At 40.3% G+C, this 15284-nt stretch overlaps 1 protein-coding gene across 3 annotated transcripts in view; it reads left to right on the forward strand.

The window, feature by feature from the left end:
* Window positions 1–13638, forward strand: part of sytl5 (synaptotagmin-like 5) — a 45935-nt gene extending 32297 nt beyond the window's left edge. For 2 of the 3 annotated variants that reach the window (XM_005457847.3, XM_005457849.3), the window contains exons 8-17: window positions 7–107; window positions 690–779; window positions 3869–3934; window positions 5421–5599; window positions 5689–5791; window positions 5914–6075; window positions 6234–6342; window positions 8605–8743; window positions 9261–9469; window positions 10381–13638. In XM_005457847.3, the coding sequence (XP_005457904.1) occupies window positions 7–107; window positions 690–779; window positions 3869–3934; window positions 5421–5599; window positions 5689–5791; window positions 5914–6075; window positions 6234–6342; window positions 8605–8743; window positions 9261–9469; window positions 10381–10523 (1301 nt within the window). In that variant the 3' untranslated portion in view covers window positions 10524–13638. The remainder of the gene's footprint in view (window positions 1–6; window positions 108–689; window positions 780–3868; window positions 3935–5420; window positions 5600–5688; window positions 5792–5913; window positions 6076–6233; window positions 6343–8604; window positions 8744–9260; window positions 9470–10380) is intronic. The other variant, XM_005457850.3, reaches the window with a different exon arrangement.
* Window positions 13639–15284: the final 1646 nt, after the last annotated feature.

Raw genomic sequence — 15284 nt, forward strand, 5'->3', positions numbered from 1 at the left:
CATCAGATCACAGTCGATCAGAGTGTGACCTGTTATCTCCCGGCTCTGAACCCAGTGACAATGCCCTCTCTGTCAGAAGCCGCTCAGTCCCCGGGCTCAACGAAACGGTAAGGGCCATCATCCCACCCCCCACATTTGATTTTTGAAACAAACTCATAAATCTCTGAGTGGGAAATTGCCACACCTAGATTTTTTTTCTTTTCTTTGTTGCGCATTTATGCATGATGTGGTTACACACTACAGTAAGCTTGGGATCTGTGGGCCGATGAACTCGACACGATGCGTCAGATGTGGGACTGAATGTTAATTTCACTTCAGAGCTCACTTCAAAGAGCATGACAGGCATCTAAACAGATGTAGGCCAAAAGCAGGTGGAGGATGCGATGGTCAGTGTCGGGCTGCTTTGTTTGTTTTTCAGCGAGCAGCGCACAGAAAAACTCAAATGTTTTTTTCTTTACCTACTCATCCATTCATGCACGCACTGTTTACTGTAAAAACAACCACAGTGTGGTTTTGCTAGTGAAAATTGAATTACCGCTCTCTGTCCGGTCCTGTGTGATTAAATTTATGGAAGCTGCCTGCGTCCACCCACACAGCTGCCGCGTGGAAAACTGCACAGAGCACAAAGACGCTCTGGCCGGCTTCTCGCGTGTCATCTCCCTTCTGACTGAATCCGCTGTCATCCGCAGGAGTTTTCTGACGAGGAGGAGGACATCGACGCCCTGATGTCAGCCCACAGCAGGATTACGGGCAGACGCCTCAGCAACGCCGTGTCAACGGTAACACCCGTGTTGGATCACTCACAAAATCAAATAGTAATACGAGTTCCCATGTGGTCAAACAGGTACACAATTATGCTCCGTATGCACACATACCGTATGCTCACCGCCAGATGTGTGACTCAGATGTGTGCGTTCTAGTGTTGACTGTGCAAACACAGAGTCAGCTGTGTCACGAACACCTCCTGTAATAGGAAAGCTTAACCCTGTTTCCGTAAACTAAGTAGTCGTATGGAGAGAAGGGTCACTGCTTTGAGGGGTACAAGTGTGTTTATGTAGGTTAATGATGTGCACTTTGCAGGAAATATGTCATCCATATGTAAATACTCAAAAGTGGAGATGTGTGTTTATATGAAAAGCTAAGATTTGAAGCTGCACCCATCAATATTTCATACTAACAATGAAAGTAATGTGAGGCCTCTAACGAACTCTGAGGAATGATCTCACTCTGCAGTCCTGCAGAAGCATTTCGAGATGATCGTTTTATGGAAGTGGAACGGCGCTCATAACACGACATTAGCATAAAAATGGCTCCCCTGTGAGTTCTGGGGCATGATGACTGATTGTTTAATCATGTGTAGTGTAACAAAGTTCCAATAAAGAGACTAAGGTGTCAGATTTTTTGCATTTTCTCACTCGTCATGTCCGTCACGTTGTCCATTTCAAACAATATACAGTATAATCGTCAAAAACAGAAAGGGAAACTAAAAGACGCGCAGCCTCTGCTGTCCTCTTGGTACGAGCTGGAGCTGTTTTTCTTTTTTTGAAGCTTTATTGAAAACAAGACAGCCGTATCGCACTCTGTCTATTTACACTGCAGTTGATCCATGGCACCTATCTCACAGGTGTGGGATGACGCCGGCCTATACGTCGTCTGTCATCTGTCAGCAAGAATATGACAATATAATTACCTGATGTAGCTCAGCAGCCGTTTTATCAGACTACTACTGTGTAGACTGAACCAGATTATAGTTTATATTCCTTAATTAGTTTTTAAATTTCTCTTTACCTTTATGTTTTTATTTCAGTTTAGTTTTTATTGTTTGAAGATGTTTAGTTTCAGTTTAGTTTTTATTGGTTTTAGTCTTTTAAAATGTTATTGTATGGAGGGCAAATGTCACGAGTACGATTTAGGAAAATCAGTTCAGGTATTACAATAAATACAACTATTTAAAAGCAGTTGACTCTCAGTCTCATAGACATGCAGAGTCTCAACAATCGCGTGCATCAGAGCGTCATCATTACCACTCTAACAAATCTACAAACAAAGAATATTGCCTTTAAATTGTATTTTCATTTTCCCAATTTAAACCTTTTTTTCAAAGGTTTGTGCTTTTTTTTTTTCAGTTAACTGAAATGTTTTTTCACATCCAGTTTTAGTTTTTAGTTTAAAATAACTTTGGTCTGAATCTGTTTTTCGTCCACCTGTTTTCAACCAAAAGCCTTTGAACTGAAGAAGAGAGAGTGGGCTCTTAGAGAGGGGTGAGGCCTGCAGCTAATGTTACGTTTTTCAGACAGAAACCGGACCAACTGGCTGCTAACAGGCAGACTGAGACAAAGAAGCATCTCTTTATCTGTGAATCATGCAAATCTGCTGTAGTCAAGCCCCAGAATACAAATACAGAGTTAGAAATGAGCATAATAAGATGTTTATATTTTAAACATCATCCAGAGACCATGGACCTGGTACTCTGGATAATCCACGCTACACTCTTTATTAAGGTTTTTCTCTTTGTTTTCTGGAGTAATAAAAACTGTTTAAATGTAATTTTCTAATCCCCTCAGTGGAGGGGCTGGAGGTGGGGCGATGGGTATCTCACAACACCAGCACATGAATCAAAGTTTCATTTAATATCAAAGCGATAGTGTTTTTTTTTACTTAATTGCTCATACGTTCACTTGATTCAGACATGCATATTAACTTCTTCAGGGGAATCAGTCACAGCCAGCTCTAAACTACTTTGGCAGAAAAGCAGTTATTTAAACGTCGAGATAACAGTCTTATTCATGACTCACTGCGCTCTGCTCGTCTCCTTTGTGAGCGTGTGTAGTTTGAGAGCTGGGTAGGTAAATGGATGATATGGCCAGCCTGTTTGACAGTCGATCTTTCTGTTACAGTAGCAGTCACTGAGCTGCTGTTGGCAGTATGAATGGAAGTAGAAGGTGGTGATGAGATGTGATGCAGATAGTTCGCTGTCACTGACTCGAGCTCTAATATACTCTGCCCACTGCTGTGATTCACTGCACAGAGGGCTTTTGTGGATAATGAAGGCACAATGAGCTACTATTAGAGGCATTTAATGGTTCCCATGATCTATGAGATGGTTTTTTTTCCCTTTTTTTCACTTTTAGCGAAACCTTTTTATTTTCTGGTGAGGTAGGGGGAAAAGGTGATGCGTATAAATATCATAAATATCAACTAAACTATAAGTTTATTAGACTTTTAAGGAAATAGTAGTGGGTTTTTTCATGGCTGTAGCAAACTAAAAAGCTTGCAAAGTGCGTACATGTGTATGACACAGATACCTGCTGATCAGTGCTGAGGAAAATTGGAGTAAAATACTGTTATTGCACTCATTAGAACTGCAATACAGATTTTTTTGTATTGTCATTATTTTCAGTCTAATGGCTGATATACACTCATCTGCCACTTTATTAGGTACACTGTGCTAGTACTGGTTTGGGCAGTCTTTTGACTGCAGAGCTGCTTTGATTCAACAAGGTGCTGGAAACATCCTCAGAGAGTATGGTCCATGCTGACATGATAGCATCACACAGCTTCTGCAGATTTGTCTGCTGCACATCCAACTAAATGGAATCCAAACTAATATGAGCAGTGCTAATGAGCAGTTATTGAAAAGTTAAATATTTAAATCTGAAAAGATTTTAAAAGATGGTTAATAGTTTTATGTCCCATTTCTTTCTCATAGCAGCTGTCTATCCCTTGCATACTTTAAGATTTCACAGCTGAATGCTGGACAAGTTGTGATTTTTGCCTATTCAGCCTTTCTAACACATCAGAGAGCTCAGTACTCACGCTTTCCTCTTCCATCTTTCTTCACATATGTATCTGCCTCTTTTATAAATAGTCTTCCACTCCTGGATCAGAAAGAAGGTGGGGATACCTCAATGTCCCCGACTCGGATGCTGAGACTGTAAGCCTCTCCTTTGGTAGTTGTGCATGCTTTTATTGCACATTCACACAGTAAAGGTGCTGTAGCAAAGCACCAGAACCTAAATATTACATGCAGGTTTCAATAATATATAGAGAATTTTCATGAATATACCATAAGATGATATTCTGAGTGTAACTGCATGCTCACTGCATGGTTTTGCTCATACTTTTCCTTTTTTGTGTTGGTGCTTTAATTTAGTGCCCCTTGCATTTAACAAAGCCATTTGTCATGCTGGCTTCCTGCAGGAAATAAATGAGTAAGACTTTACAGTAGAGGTGGGGTGAGAGAGCCAACGTGGCTCAATTCTGGCTTCTGGAGTCCTTTGCTCCCTGGACAGCAATATTATTATCAGTGGATTATGCCAGTTCTAACCTGTCTGGAGCTACAGCAGTCATGCTTTTAAAGAAATGTTCCAGACATAATTACCTGCTGTGATTGCAAAGATTTTTTTTTCCTCAGAGAAATAGGTTTGGCAAGTGTTCAGTGTGAGGGAAAAAATTGTGGTGGTGAATGTGGCATAAAAATGTTACTGTTTAATTTGATGGGCAAATTAGTGAAAATTCAGGAGGAGCTGCCACCCAAGTCAGAATTTTACCGTTTTTTAACTTTTTAAAAAAATGTTCACTTTTATTATATTACATGTTTGTTAATGTGTCTTTTATTTGACAGAGCAGACCTATTTCTATGGCAGTTATAACCCTGTGGATCTGACTATTTAAGCTGACAACCAACAGCAACAAGTGTTTTTCAAGCAAAATCACATCTCTCTAGACTCTCAGTTGACACAGTTTGCTGCATTCACAGGTCTGATGTGACTGTGGACTCGACATCTTTAATGTTCAGTCTCTGAAATTTCCAAGAATGGCAACAAATGCCTGTTAAACTTCTAAAAGATTGGCCAAGTGACAAATTGTTAGGTTGATTGACAGTAAATTTGTAACTTTGAAAAGCTACATGAAAGGATACTAACATTTTTAAACTGGCTGTTCAAAATTTAGGAAGAACTGGAAGCTTGATACAGATGGGAACTACATAAACCATAAGTCCTACAGGGAAGCTAATCAGCTCATCCTTTCTAAGAAACATTGTCTACACGCTGCTACATGTCACGCATTCTTTCATATGTCTTGACATTTCCAGGCTCATTACTCTCAGGTTCTCTAACTCATAGCAATAAGTTTTGTCTAAGTTCACAAACACAGACAGAATATAAATGTTTTTTCTCATTTATACCCCCTGAAAGCTTCACGTTTTGCACTTCCCTCAAACTTCCAGTGACAGTAATGATTGACGTGAGCCTCAGTCTGAACATTGTGCAGATTTTCCTCCTCTTTTGTTCATCGTGTTTTGTTTCCACTGTATTTCATCACTTCTCTCGCATCACATGCTCCCCTGTCTCCCTTCTTCCCTCCTTTATCGTCGCCGTCTCATATCTACGCCTTTATCTCTCGCCTTGGCCTCGTAGAGCAGTATAAACAGCACGATGAGCATGTACAGCGAGACCGGTGACTATGGCAACGCAAAGGTGAGCGGCGAGATCCTGCTCAATGTCAGCTACAGCTACAAGACCGGCGCTCTCAGTGTCCTCGTGAAAGAATGTCACAACCTGGCAGTAGGAGATGAGAGGAGGCAGCGCACAGACGCGTAAGAGAGCACGCACACACACACACACGCACACACACACAATGGCGTAAGAGGACTCTGTTATAACCTGCTGTGTGTTCTTGTGGCAGGTATGTGAAGACTTACCTGTTGCCAGATAAGTCCCGACAGAGTAAGAGGAAGACGAGCATCAAGGCCAACACCATTAACCCTGTTTTCAATGAGACTCTGCGGGTGTGTGAGAGGAAAACTCAACGAGAGCTAAAGAGCAATGAATTAATATGTTACATCATAAAGCGACATTCAGCTGATCTTCTCTCGTGGGATTTTTTTTTTTTCAACTTCCTCTCTCTCAGTATGTGATCAGCCACTCGCAGCTGGAGACGCGAACCCTGCAGGTGTCCGTATGGCACCACGACCGGTTTGGACGCAACAGCTTCCTGGGAGAAGTGGAGCTGGCCTTTGACGCCTGGAAATTCGATTGCCACATAGAGGAGTGGTACACGCTGCAGCCCAAGGTGGCAGCCTGAATCACCACGTATAGTGTTTTTCAGCTACCTCGTATAAATATGAGCATCTGGTTTATTAATGTGCGTGTGTGTGTGTGTGTGTGTGTGTGTGTGTGTGTGTGTGTGTGTGTGTGTGTGTGTGTGTGTGTGTGTGTGTGTGTGTGTAGGTGGAGGGCAGTATAGACTCAATGCTGCAGTATAAAGGAGAACTGACTGTTGTGTTGAAGTACATCCCTGAAGGAAAGAACGTCACACCGACTGCGGACCAAGTACAAGGTACATTCATGGCTGCCATCACCATTAAACTTTACAGTATGATATACTGTATATAATAAGATTTCTTGACATCTGGAGTAAATTGCTGCAGATGTTCTGTTAGTCTGTGTTGGCAAGTGTGCTGTTCTATGCAGCAGTCTGCTGAGAACGCAGCATCAGAAACAAGGATGCAAGGAGACTGGACAAACTAGTGAGGAAAGCTGGCTCTGTAATTGGAGCCAGACTGGACATGCTGGGGGGAGGTGGTGGAAAGATGCACACGAAAGCCATCCTAAATAACTTTGATCTCCTCCTTTATTACAACATCTTTATGAAACAAAAAAGCATCAGTACTGGAAGACTCCGCTCTCTCTGTGGTAAAACAGCGAGATATAGAAAATCATTCACACCCACAGCCATCAGGGTTTCAGTTCTCATACAAACAGCAGATAAGCTGTCAGACATTTGAATTTCCCTCGGGGATCAACAGAGTTATTCTTCTTATTCTTAGCTCCTTATTAGGGACATTTTAAACCACAAAATCTCAAAATTTCAGCTTTAACATGTTTGTTATATTTAAAACTTTGAAGTTCTAAGGGTCTGAATAATGTTTGACTGCACAGCATGACTTTGTGATAATGAGTGACCTACCAGTGAGTTGTTGATTTGCTAATGAGGATAAATATATATTTGCCCAACCCTCTTGGATCTAAAATAAAACCCTTCTTATCCCCGTCTGACCTGAAAACATTGTTTTTCGCTACTTTCAGACGTTCCCTGGTTTTTATCCCCAATTACTGCAGCGCGGCTGCTCGACTGCTGCCCAAATGATTAAAAAACAGAAACTGACCTCCTGCTTGCTACTAGTGAAAAATATTCCTACACATCTATAAAGCACTGCGTGGTTTTGTAGAGCAAGTGGTGTAGTTAAGGTTGGTGCAAGCAGAGGAGTGTCACAGGGGTCAGGGTTTGAAGGAAATTCTTTGGGGGGGGTTTTCTGTATAACCTATTTTAATCATACAGATGCACACACACACACACACACACACACACACACACACACACGCGCACACACGCGCACACACACACTCTCCAAAACTAAGTGTAATACTTGTCATAAGATGCATGTATGGATCAGGTCTGCTAAATCCGAGAAGGAAGGAATGCAGTGGGCTAAATCACACCTCTAAACCAGGGGCTTAAGTCCAATGTGCACAATAGCTGCTATAGCTGAGACTTTTTTGGGGTTAGTGTTTTCTTTTCTTGTGAAAATCCTGATAACATGACCACCTGACCACCAAATTTTATCACTACAATACACAACATTGATTTGCTTGCAACCAGGTACATCTTAGGCTCCTGAAGGTACTCATCTATATCGTGGAGTGTCATCATGTTGCCTAGCAGCCACCTACCAACAGATAAAGAGGCCCATTTGTAATTTATGCTCCTGTAATGTCTTATAAAAGCATTGTATCATTTTAATTTCACAACATCTAATTTATTTCAAATACAAAACTTTAATTATGCAAGCTATATTCTGTTGACATTGCATTGCCTAGCAGCCACCCAACACCTGACTAAAATTACAAGCCAAACAATACTGCATCATGAGCATGCAGTAGTTATTTAAAATGCGTAAAATGCAAATGTCCAAAATATTGAACAGAAATGGAAAAACTACGTTTGTGTTCTTACACCAAAAATATCCACTATGCTGTCTACAACAGATGATGCTCGTGTGGATTTCATCATACTAAGTAACAAAAACTGGTTAACATAGGTCTTCATTTTAAAGGTGGGTTTAAATTGAGGCTTCCATCATCTTTCATTGACTTCAAATCCAGTAACCACAGCACCAGATCACAGTAGAGATATACTAAACCCTTCTTTTGTGAAACTTTTCCTCTTTGCTGGCTTATATTTTTAATAATGATGCATGTAACTATGGTAACTGACGTGGTCATGTGTGACATGTGACTGCATGGTTTTCATTGCTGTGGTTTGCATGAATTAAATTTGTCTCCTGAAATTCCTGAATAAATAAAACATGAAGGGCCATCTGCTTTAAAAGCATGAGTCACTGCTTTGTAGCTAGTAGGGATGGATATTATTGAACCTAATGCCTTTATTGATTCTGCATAAAGGTGCCATTTCTTTATTGACTCGTGATCAGTTTTTTTGTGTAAGTAAGTGTGCACAGGTTATCGATATCTCTTTTTGTATCTAAAGTTACATATATAAACTTGCGCTTTCATTTGTCTGCTTTTCCTACCGCCGCAGTGAAAAAGAGTTTTCTGAAGGGCAAAAAGACGAGCCCTTTAACTCTGCCTGAAGGGGGCATGGTTGAGCTGCTGGTCAAAGGAGCCAAAAATCTCACTGCTGTCAAGTCTGGAGGCTACTCGGATCCTTTTGTGAAAGGGTGAGACGCTGGTTTATGAATTTGAATGAGGTAATGAGGTTTTACGTCAGAGTAGGCGCAGCTTTTATGAAGCACACATATAACTTACAACTAGTGCCAGATTTTAAACTGAAGAATAACATACTGTAAATGCCAAAAATAGATTACATTTTCTGAAATGAGACGTCAAATATCATTTAGATCATTTACATTTGTAAGTCCAAATCATGAAGTTACATTGACAGAGTTTGAGACAACAGGACTAATTTTTCTGCCTCTGTAGTCACTTTTTTACTACTTTTGAAGCTGTTTCATGGCTCTTTAGGTCAGTCTTGCATCTCTTGGAGCATCTCATGTCATTTTTTTGTCCTCCTCTGATTTCTTTTCAGTGGCGGCATTTATTTTTTTATTTATGCCATTTTCCCCTACCAGTATATTGATTCTGTATCATGGAAAATGAATGATAGTGGACTAAGTTGTGATTTCTTAGAAAACACAGCTTGAGCATATACTAAGTAACTTGTATCCTTTTTCTTAGATACCTCCTCCCTGACAGCAACAAGTCAACCAAGCACAAGACCGTGGTGGAGCGACACACCGTGAACCCACAGTGGAACCACACCTTCACCTACTGCGGCCTGCAGCCGGGAGACCTTAACAACGTCTGCCTGGAGCTGACTGTGTGGGACAAAGAAACTGTGTCCAGCAACGTCTTCCTGGGAGGGGTGAGGCTGGGAGCTGGCACAGGTAAGACTGTGTGGTAGGAAAACAAAATAATCTGGTTAGCCAGTGTTATGAGAGGAGAAATTTCCATATATTTTTTCTGTTACGGTCAAAGTGTTGCAGAAAATGTCTTTTTTTTTCTTTTTTTTTTTACAACTCATATGTTGTTAATCTGCTTGAATGGATGCTTTTATTTATCGCATTAATTTTAATTTTCCTGTGAGCCAAAGTCAGAATTATTTATATTTATTCATAATTTTGGTACAGTCCTGTCACATCCACAATGTAACAGACATTTTCACACTTCAGCCTACATTTTAGATTTCCCGCACTTATAAATATAATTTTGTTTTTGTTTTTCGAACTATGTCCAAAATTAGAGTCACAGGCGTTATTTCCACATATACTGACATCACTATTTTAAACTCTCTTCAAATTAAATCTAAACATAAGATAAGATAAGATAACCTTTATTAGTCCCATACGTGGGAAATTTGTTTTGTCACAGCAGGAAGTGGACAGTGCAAAAGTTATGAAGCAAAAATTAGAATAAAATAAAATAAGAATAAATACAGTACACAACTGTACAGAATAGAATAAAATAAAATACTATATACAGTAGAATAAAATAGAATAAAATATACAATAAGATAAAAATAGAATACAAATGCTTTATACAACTGAGTAAAAATACAACGATGCATCCATCCATCCATCCATATGTCTGTACAAAAATAAGGAAAGGCATTAATGGTTTATGAGGAAAAGAAACAAAACTACCTCATGCAAACCTTACTCTAGTGGTTGTCTTCAAGCACATGCACAGTTTGCACATTAAGCAAAAATCATAAAGCATATGGAAATCCTATTAACTGTGGGCTGTCTAGTTCTAACAAAGTAAAACAAATGTGTGTGTTTCTCTCTGCTCCCATCAGGGGAAAGCTATGGGAAGGAGGTCGACTGGATGGATTCGTACGGGGAGGAAAAGCGGCTGTGGCAACGAATGATTGAAAATCCTGAAGTCCCTCATGAATGCACTCTGATGCTGCGATCCAGCATGTGCAAGCACAATACATGAACCCAAACGAAGCACAGCTAGAGAAAAGACTGAGACTGAAAGGGAGAAGGGAAAGAAGTCGTCTGAAGGTGTGAGGAGGAGCTAGAAAAGTGGAGCGGTCAAGGGGTAAAAAAAAGAAAGCGGTGAGGGGGTCAGGACTCAGAATAGGAACAAAGCCCGTCCCTCTCCCTGCTTCTTTTCTCTTCAGATCCCTTCTCCCATCCACAGCAGCCAGTCATGCCTTACACATTCATTCAAATGTGCCCCTCGGCCCTCAAAAGCATCTAGTCTTGACCAAACACTGCTGTTTATGGAAAACCAAGTGCTGTATTTAACATACTGTATCTTCTGAATAAGCACACGGTGACTCCCAATATGTCCGTCTGTGTCTCTGTGAGTCATTTCTGCATGTAGCTGTTGGAGACCATTCACAAGGCATTAGACGAGGCACCGATCAGTTATAAATAAATGTGAACACTCCCCTTATAAACAGCAAAGCTGAATCCTGCTTTGAAGCACATGGGATGTTGAGTTCATCCCCTCAAACAGCTGTGTACAGGTGTAGAAAGTGACTCACTCTCACTACTGTGCTGCTCAAGAAGTACTTTCACTTGAATTTACTTCTTCATAGGCTTTCTTTTAGATTAAGGAAAAGATTAGCAACAGAACACTTGATGGAGAGATTTAAATTACATATACATACATATAATTTAATAAAATGAAAAATAAAATGAAGTTTACTCAGTTGACATTAAAATAGAAGAGCAGGAAAAAAGTCGCTTTTGAGAAGCTGGGTGTAGCTGGGTAATTTTTCCATGGATAATATAGCAATGGAGGGATGTTGTGAATCCTGTACATTCATTGTCCCCATAGGATGTACCCTCAGGATGATAATGATTCCCTAATATTCCCTTTGGCTTTGGCTTTGCCTGCAGGAGGAAGCTTTCACTTATCCTGTAAAGTGGTGTTATATCAATGTTCAAAACTGCTGTGCTGGTGAACCATGAATAGTTCCTGGTTGGCGCATCCTAGTGAACCCAACTTCCTCAATCAGCCGCTCAAGGGTCGCATTTGAATTTTGAGTGCAATATCTTTAACCGATAAATTGTGTGAACAAAATGTTATGGCATTCATAACCCTCTTAGAATTTTTCTTTTAATAACTCTTGCGATCTGAACATTTGTTTATGCCCCCATCCGATCAGAACAAAGTGCTAATTTGCAAATGTTAGCATGCTAACACAGTAAAGCTAAACATCACACTATCAGTATGCTAACTCTAGCATTTAGGTTTGTTGCTTGCATGGCTGTTGTCCTTTTAAAGTGCATCTGCACGGGAAGCGGTTTGCAGTAAAATGCTACAGGAAGTCAATGACATTTGGCAACTTTAAGCTGCTATGGGTGGAGGAGGGGGGAAAAACACTGCCACAGAGTAGATGGGTACTGAGACAAGCTTTTCTCAACTTCAAGGCAAGTGGCTGAAGCAAGTACTAATAAGTAAATTAGAGGGTTAACTCGTAAACACATATAACCCTAACCCTTACCCTGGAATTTATGCGTCGTTTACCAAAACGATGGGTCAAGCAAATCACCCCCTGAGTGTATGCAGCTTTAAGCCAGGTTCAGATGATACAGTGGCCTTTGAGATTACGCCGCTATAGACTGAAATGATTTGACCAGTAATAGAGGTAATTTGTGCACATTGCATGAGTTGTCCGTCATATTGAATGTCACGTAACCACCGGTCATGAGTAAAATCTGTATTCCCCAACTGGTTTGCAAGTGGTTGCTGGATGTTGCTGGGTAAAGTCTCAAAGAGGCTGCTGCACCAAAAACCTCCTTGCAATTGCCTTGGCTGTTAGCAGAGTGTCAAGTTTGGTTGTAATTTGTGTGAAAGATGCCTTCTTGCCTAGAAACACTCACTAACAACTAGCGAAGTGCTAAATAAACTTTAAAAAGTGCCAGGAAAATGGAAAACGCAAAATTTTCACCTTCAAAGTAAAAGTCAAAGGTGCAACTGTTGTGGTTATTATCACACTTTTCACAACGGCGCTACCACTCCACCAGTGAGTAGCTGGTGAGTCTCTGACAATTGCTACAACCTGAACAGTCTGCTAGCAACCAAGGCAACAAATACATGTACTAAAACAGGTCAGGGATGTTTGCTGTCAACTGGTAAGCACCATCGGTCTCTAAGGCTGTGTGACTCGAGCCTTATTCACTTGACCCTACATTGTGGCACGTACAAAACAGCAGACAAGTAACATGATTGGAAAATGTCACAAGCCAGTAGTTTGCATTCTTTCATGACCTGTGTGATGTCATCAGATGGAAAGATGCAGGTGCCAACTGGAAAACTATGCGCACAATGCTTGTTTTCTACCCCAAACCCTGACACCTTTCTGCTGTTTTGTAGTCCAAACCTGACGTAGTCCTATTCTTTGAGAAAAAAAAAAAGAAAGTTGCTTTGATTTTTTTTGTTTTGATTGACTAAATAATTACAGATTACCCAGCTTAGACTAGCTTTGATGTAAATTACGTAACACTGTATCAGTGTGATAATAGAAAATGCATGGTATTAGAGAAAACAGAAGTAGAAGAACAAAAGTTTATATAAAGCACTGACATTGTCACTTTACTGCTAGAAAACAGAGTGATTTGAAGTGCGTTCCCAGCAACCCCTGAGAAGGAGGCTGTTTGCTAAGAGTGAGTCAGCACTGAGGCGAGCGCCTCCATCTCAGTAATGAGCCGGTGACAGTCGGTGACCTTGCCCCTGTCGCCCGGAGCTCTGTGGTCCACCGTCATGCGATGAAATGCACAGTTGACAAAAACTCATCTCAAGATAAACTCCGTAGAGCAATTCTTTATGTGGAATGCCAATTTTGTCTGCTTGTCCTCTGAAAACCGTCCGCTCTCAGCTCCCAGTTTGACACCCAGTTATAGTAATAATACATGTGTTAACTGTCCAGCATACATGACAAGTCGTGCAATACCCAGTTACCGAGAAAACTCTTGATGTACAGCATGTACTCTCTGTTGTCTGGTTTCCATGCATCGGATTCACTGTTTAAAAGCCCTTATCATCCCAAATGTGTTACGAGAATATTTTGAATTAAACACTCTTTCCATATACTGTACGCATTTTAGTCTTGATTTTACTTTGGCTCGGTTCATACCTAAAAAGCTTGTGTCCAAAATAGATGCTTTTTTTAAAGCAGGACTTAAGGCAGTTTCTACATGATAAATGGTCTGAATGAGGATCCAACTGTATTTTAGGTTTTATTACTTATTCTCTGTTCTCTAATATATTGTGTAAGAAGGCTACTTTCTGATTGATGCACGCCTGTTGTTCCAGCTATTAAATCAGGACACACCTGTACTGATACTGAACAGATTATAGTGACAGGTGGTTTTTTGGGGGGGGTTTTTCTGAAGGTTAATTCAAAAAGGAAAATTTTCACGTTGCATATTCATTGCTTGTAAAATAAAATATTTACAGCCTTCTTTTGGTTTATATTATGGCTCAAAGCTCACAAAAGTTAGCTTTTTAGTTTCTCATTATTATCATTATTGTTCATGGAGGCGCTCAGCTTGTGGCACTGCTGACATTTTTCCTGAGATTTGGTTCAGGTGAGTTTAGTCAATCAAGAACAATGATAATATGGTCAGCAAACCGTTTGGTGGCAGTTTTGGCACTGTGGGCTGATAAGACCTGTTTGAAAGGGAAATCAGCATCTACATACAGCTGGAAGCATGAAGTGCTTTGCAATCTCTTAGATGGCTGCATCGATTTTGGTCCACTGTGTTTTATCACATTCAGCCAACACCAGCAGATGACCTGGAAACTTCACACTGGACTTTATAAACACTTGTTGAACACTGACTATTTTCAGAATGCTTCTGTATGTGCGTCTATAAAACAACATATCCAGTAAAGAGCTCAACATCGTAACAGGTTTAATTCTGTGCCCTTAAGGTCGCCTAGAAAGTGGAAAAATATCCCCATATTTTACATTTTTAATGTTCAGGAGAATATGGAGCTCCCTATTCAGAAGCCAGCTACAGCATGGAGGCGAGCCAACACCAGGAGATGTCGGGGAAACCACAATCATTAGATTGCAGAAATATCCCACGGGACTCTAAACACCTTGGATTCTCTGTCTCTCCACTCTTCCACCAGAATTTAATTTCTAAAATTTGATTTCTAAAAAGAAAAGCAAAATGTGATTTCAACTGAAAAGAGGACTTTGGATCACTGACTAACAGTCCAGGTAAGACACTTTCTGTGGATGTCTGTGGTTCAGGACTGACTTAATATTAGAAATGAGACATTTGTAGCTCCTTTCCTAAAGATGTGTTTGTGTGTCGTGGCTCTTGATACATTGACATCATCCTCAGTCAGTTCTTGAATAGACTTTTCTTGATGATCTTGTCAAAACTGCCGTCATCCCTGTTGCTTGTGCACCTTTTCCTACCACACTTGTCCCTTCCTGTATTCTGTTTATGTTTTGATGGAGCACTCTGTGAGCAGCCAGCCTTTTCAGTAAGGAGCTCCTGATGAAAAAAAATCATCTGGGTAACTGTGAAGTCAACAACATGATTGTGGCTGCTTATACTGAAGATGCACAGCATTCATACTGTTTAAATTGCATTTCACTGAAATATACTAATAATCTGAATATTTTGTTTTGTTTTTTTCATAAGCTATAAGCCATATTCATGAAAATTCAATGCTTTTAAATGTCAAGTTCAGGAATCATCTAACTGAAGACCTTCAAAGGTC

This window comes from Oreochromis niloticus, linkage group LG16, assembly GCF_001858045.2.
Source record: "Oreochromis niloticus isolate F11D_XX linkage group LG16, O_niloticus_UMD_NMBU, whole genome shotgun sequence".
Classification (NCBI taxonomy): domain Eukaryota; kingdom Metazoa; phylum Chordata; class Actinopteri; order Cichliformes; family Cichlidae; genus Oreochromis; species Oreochromis niloticus.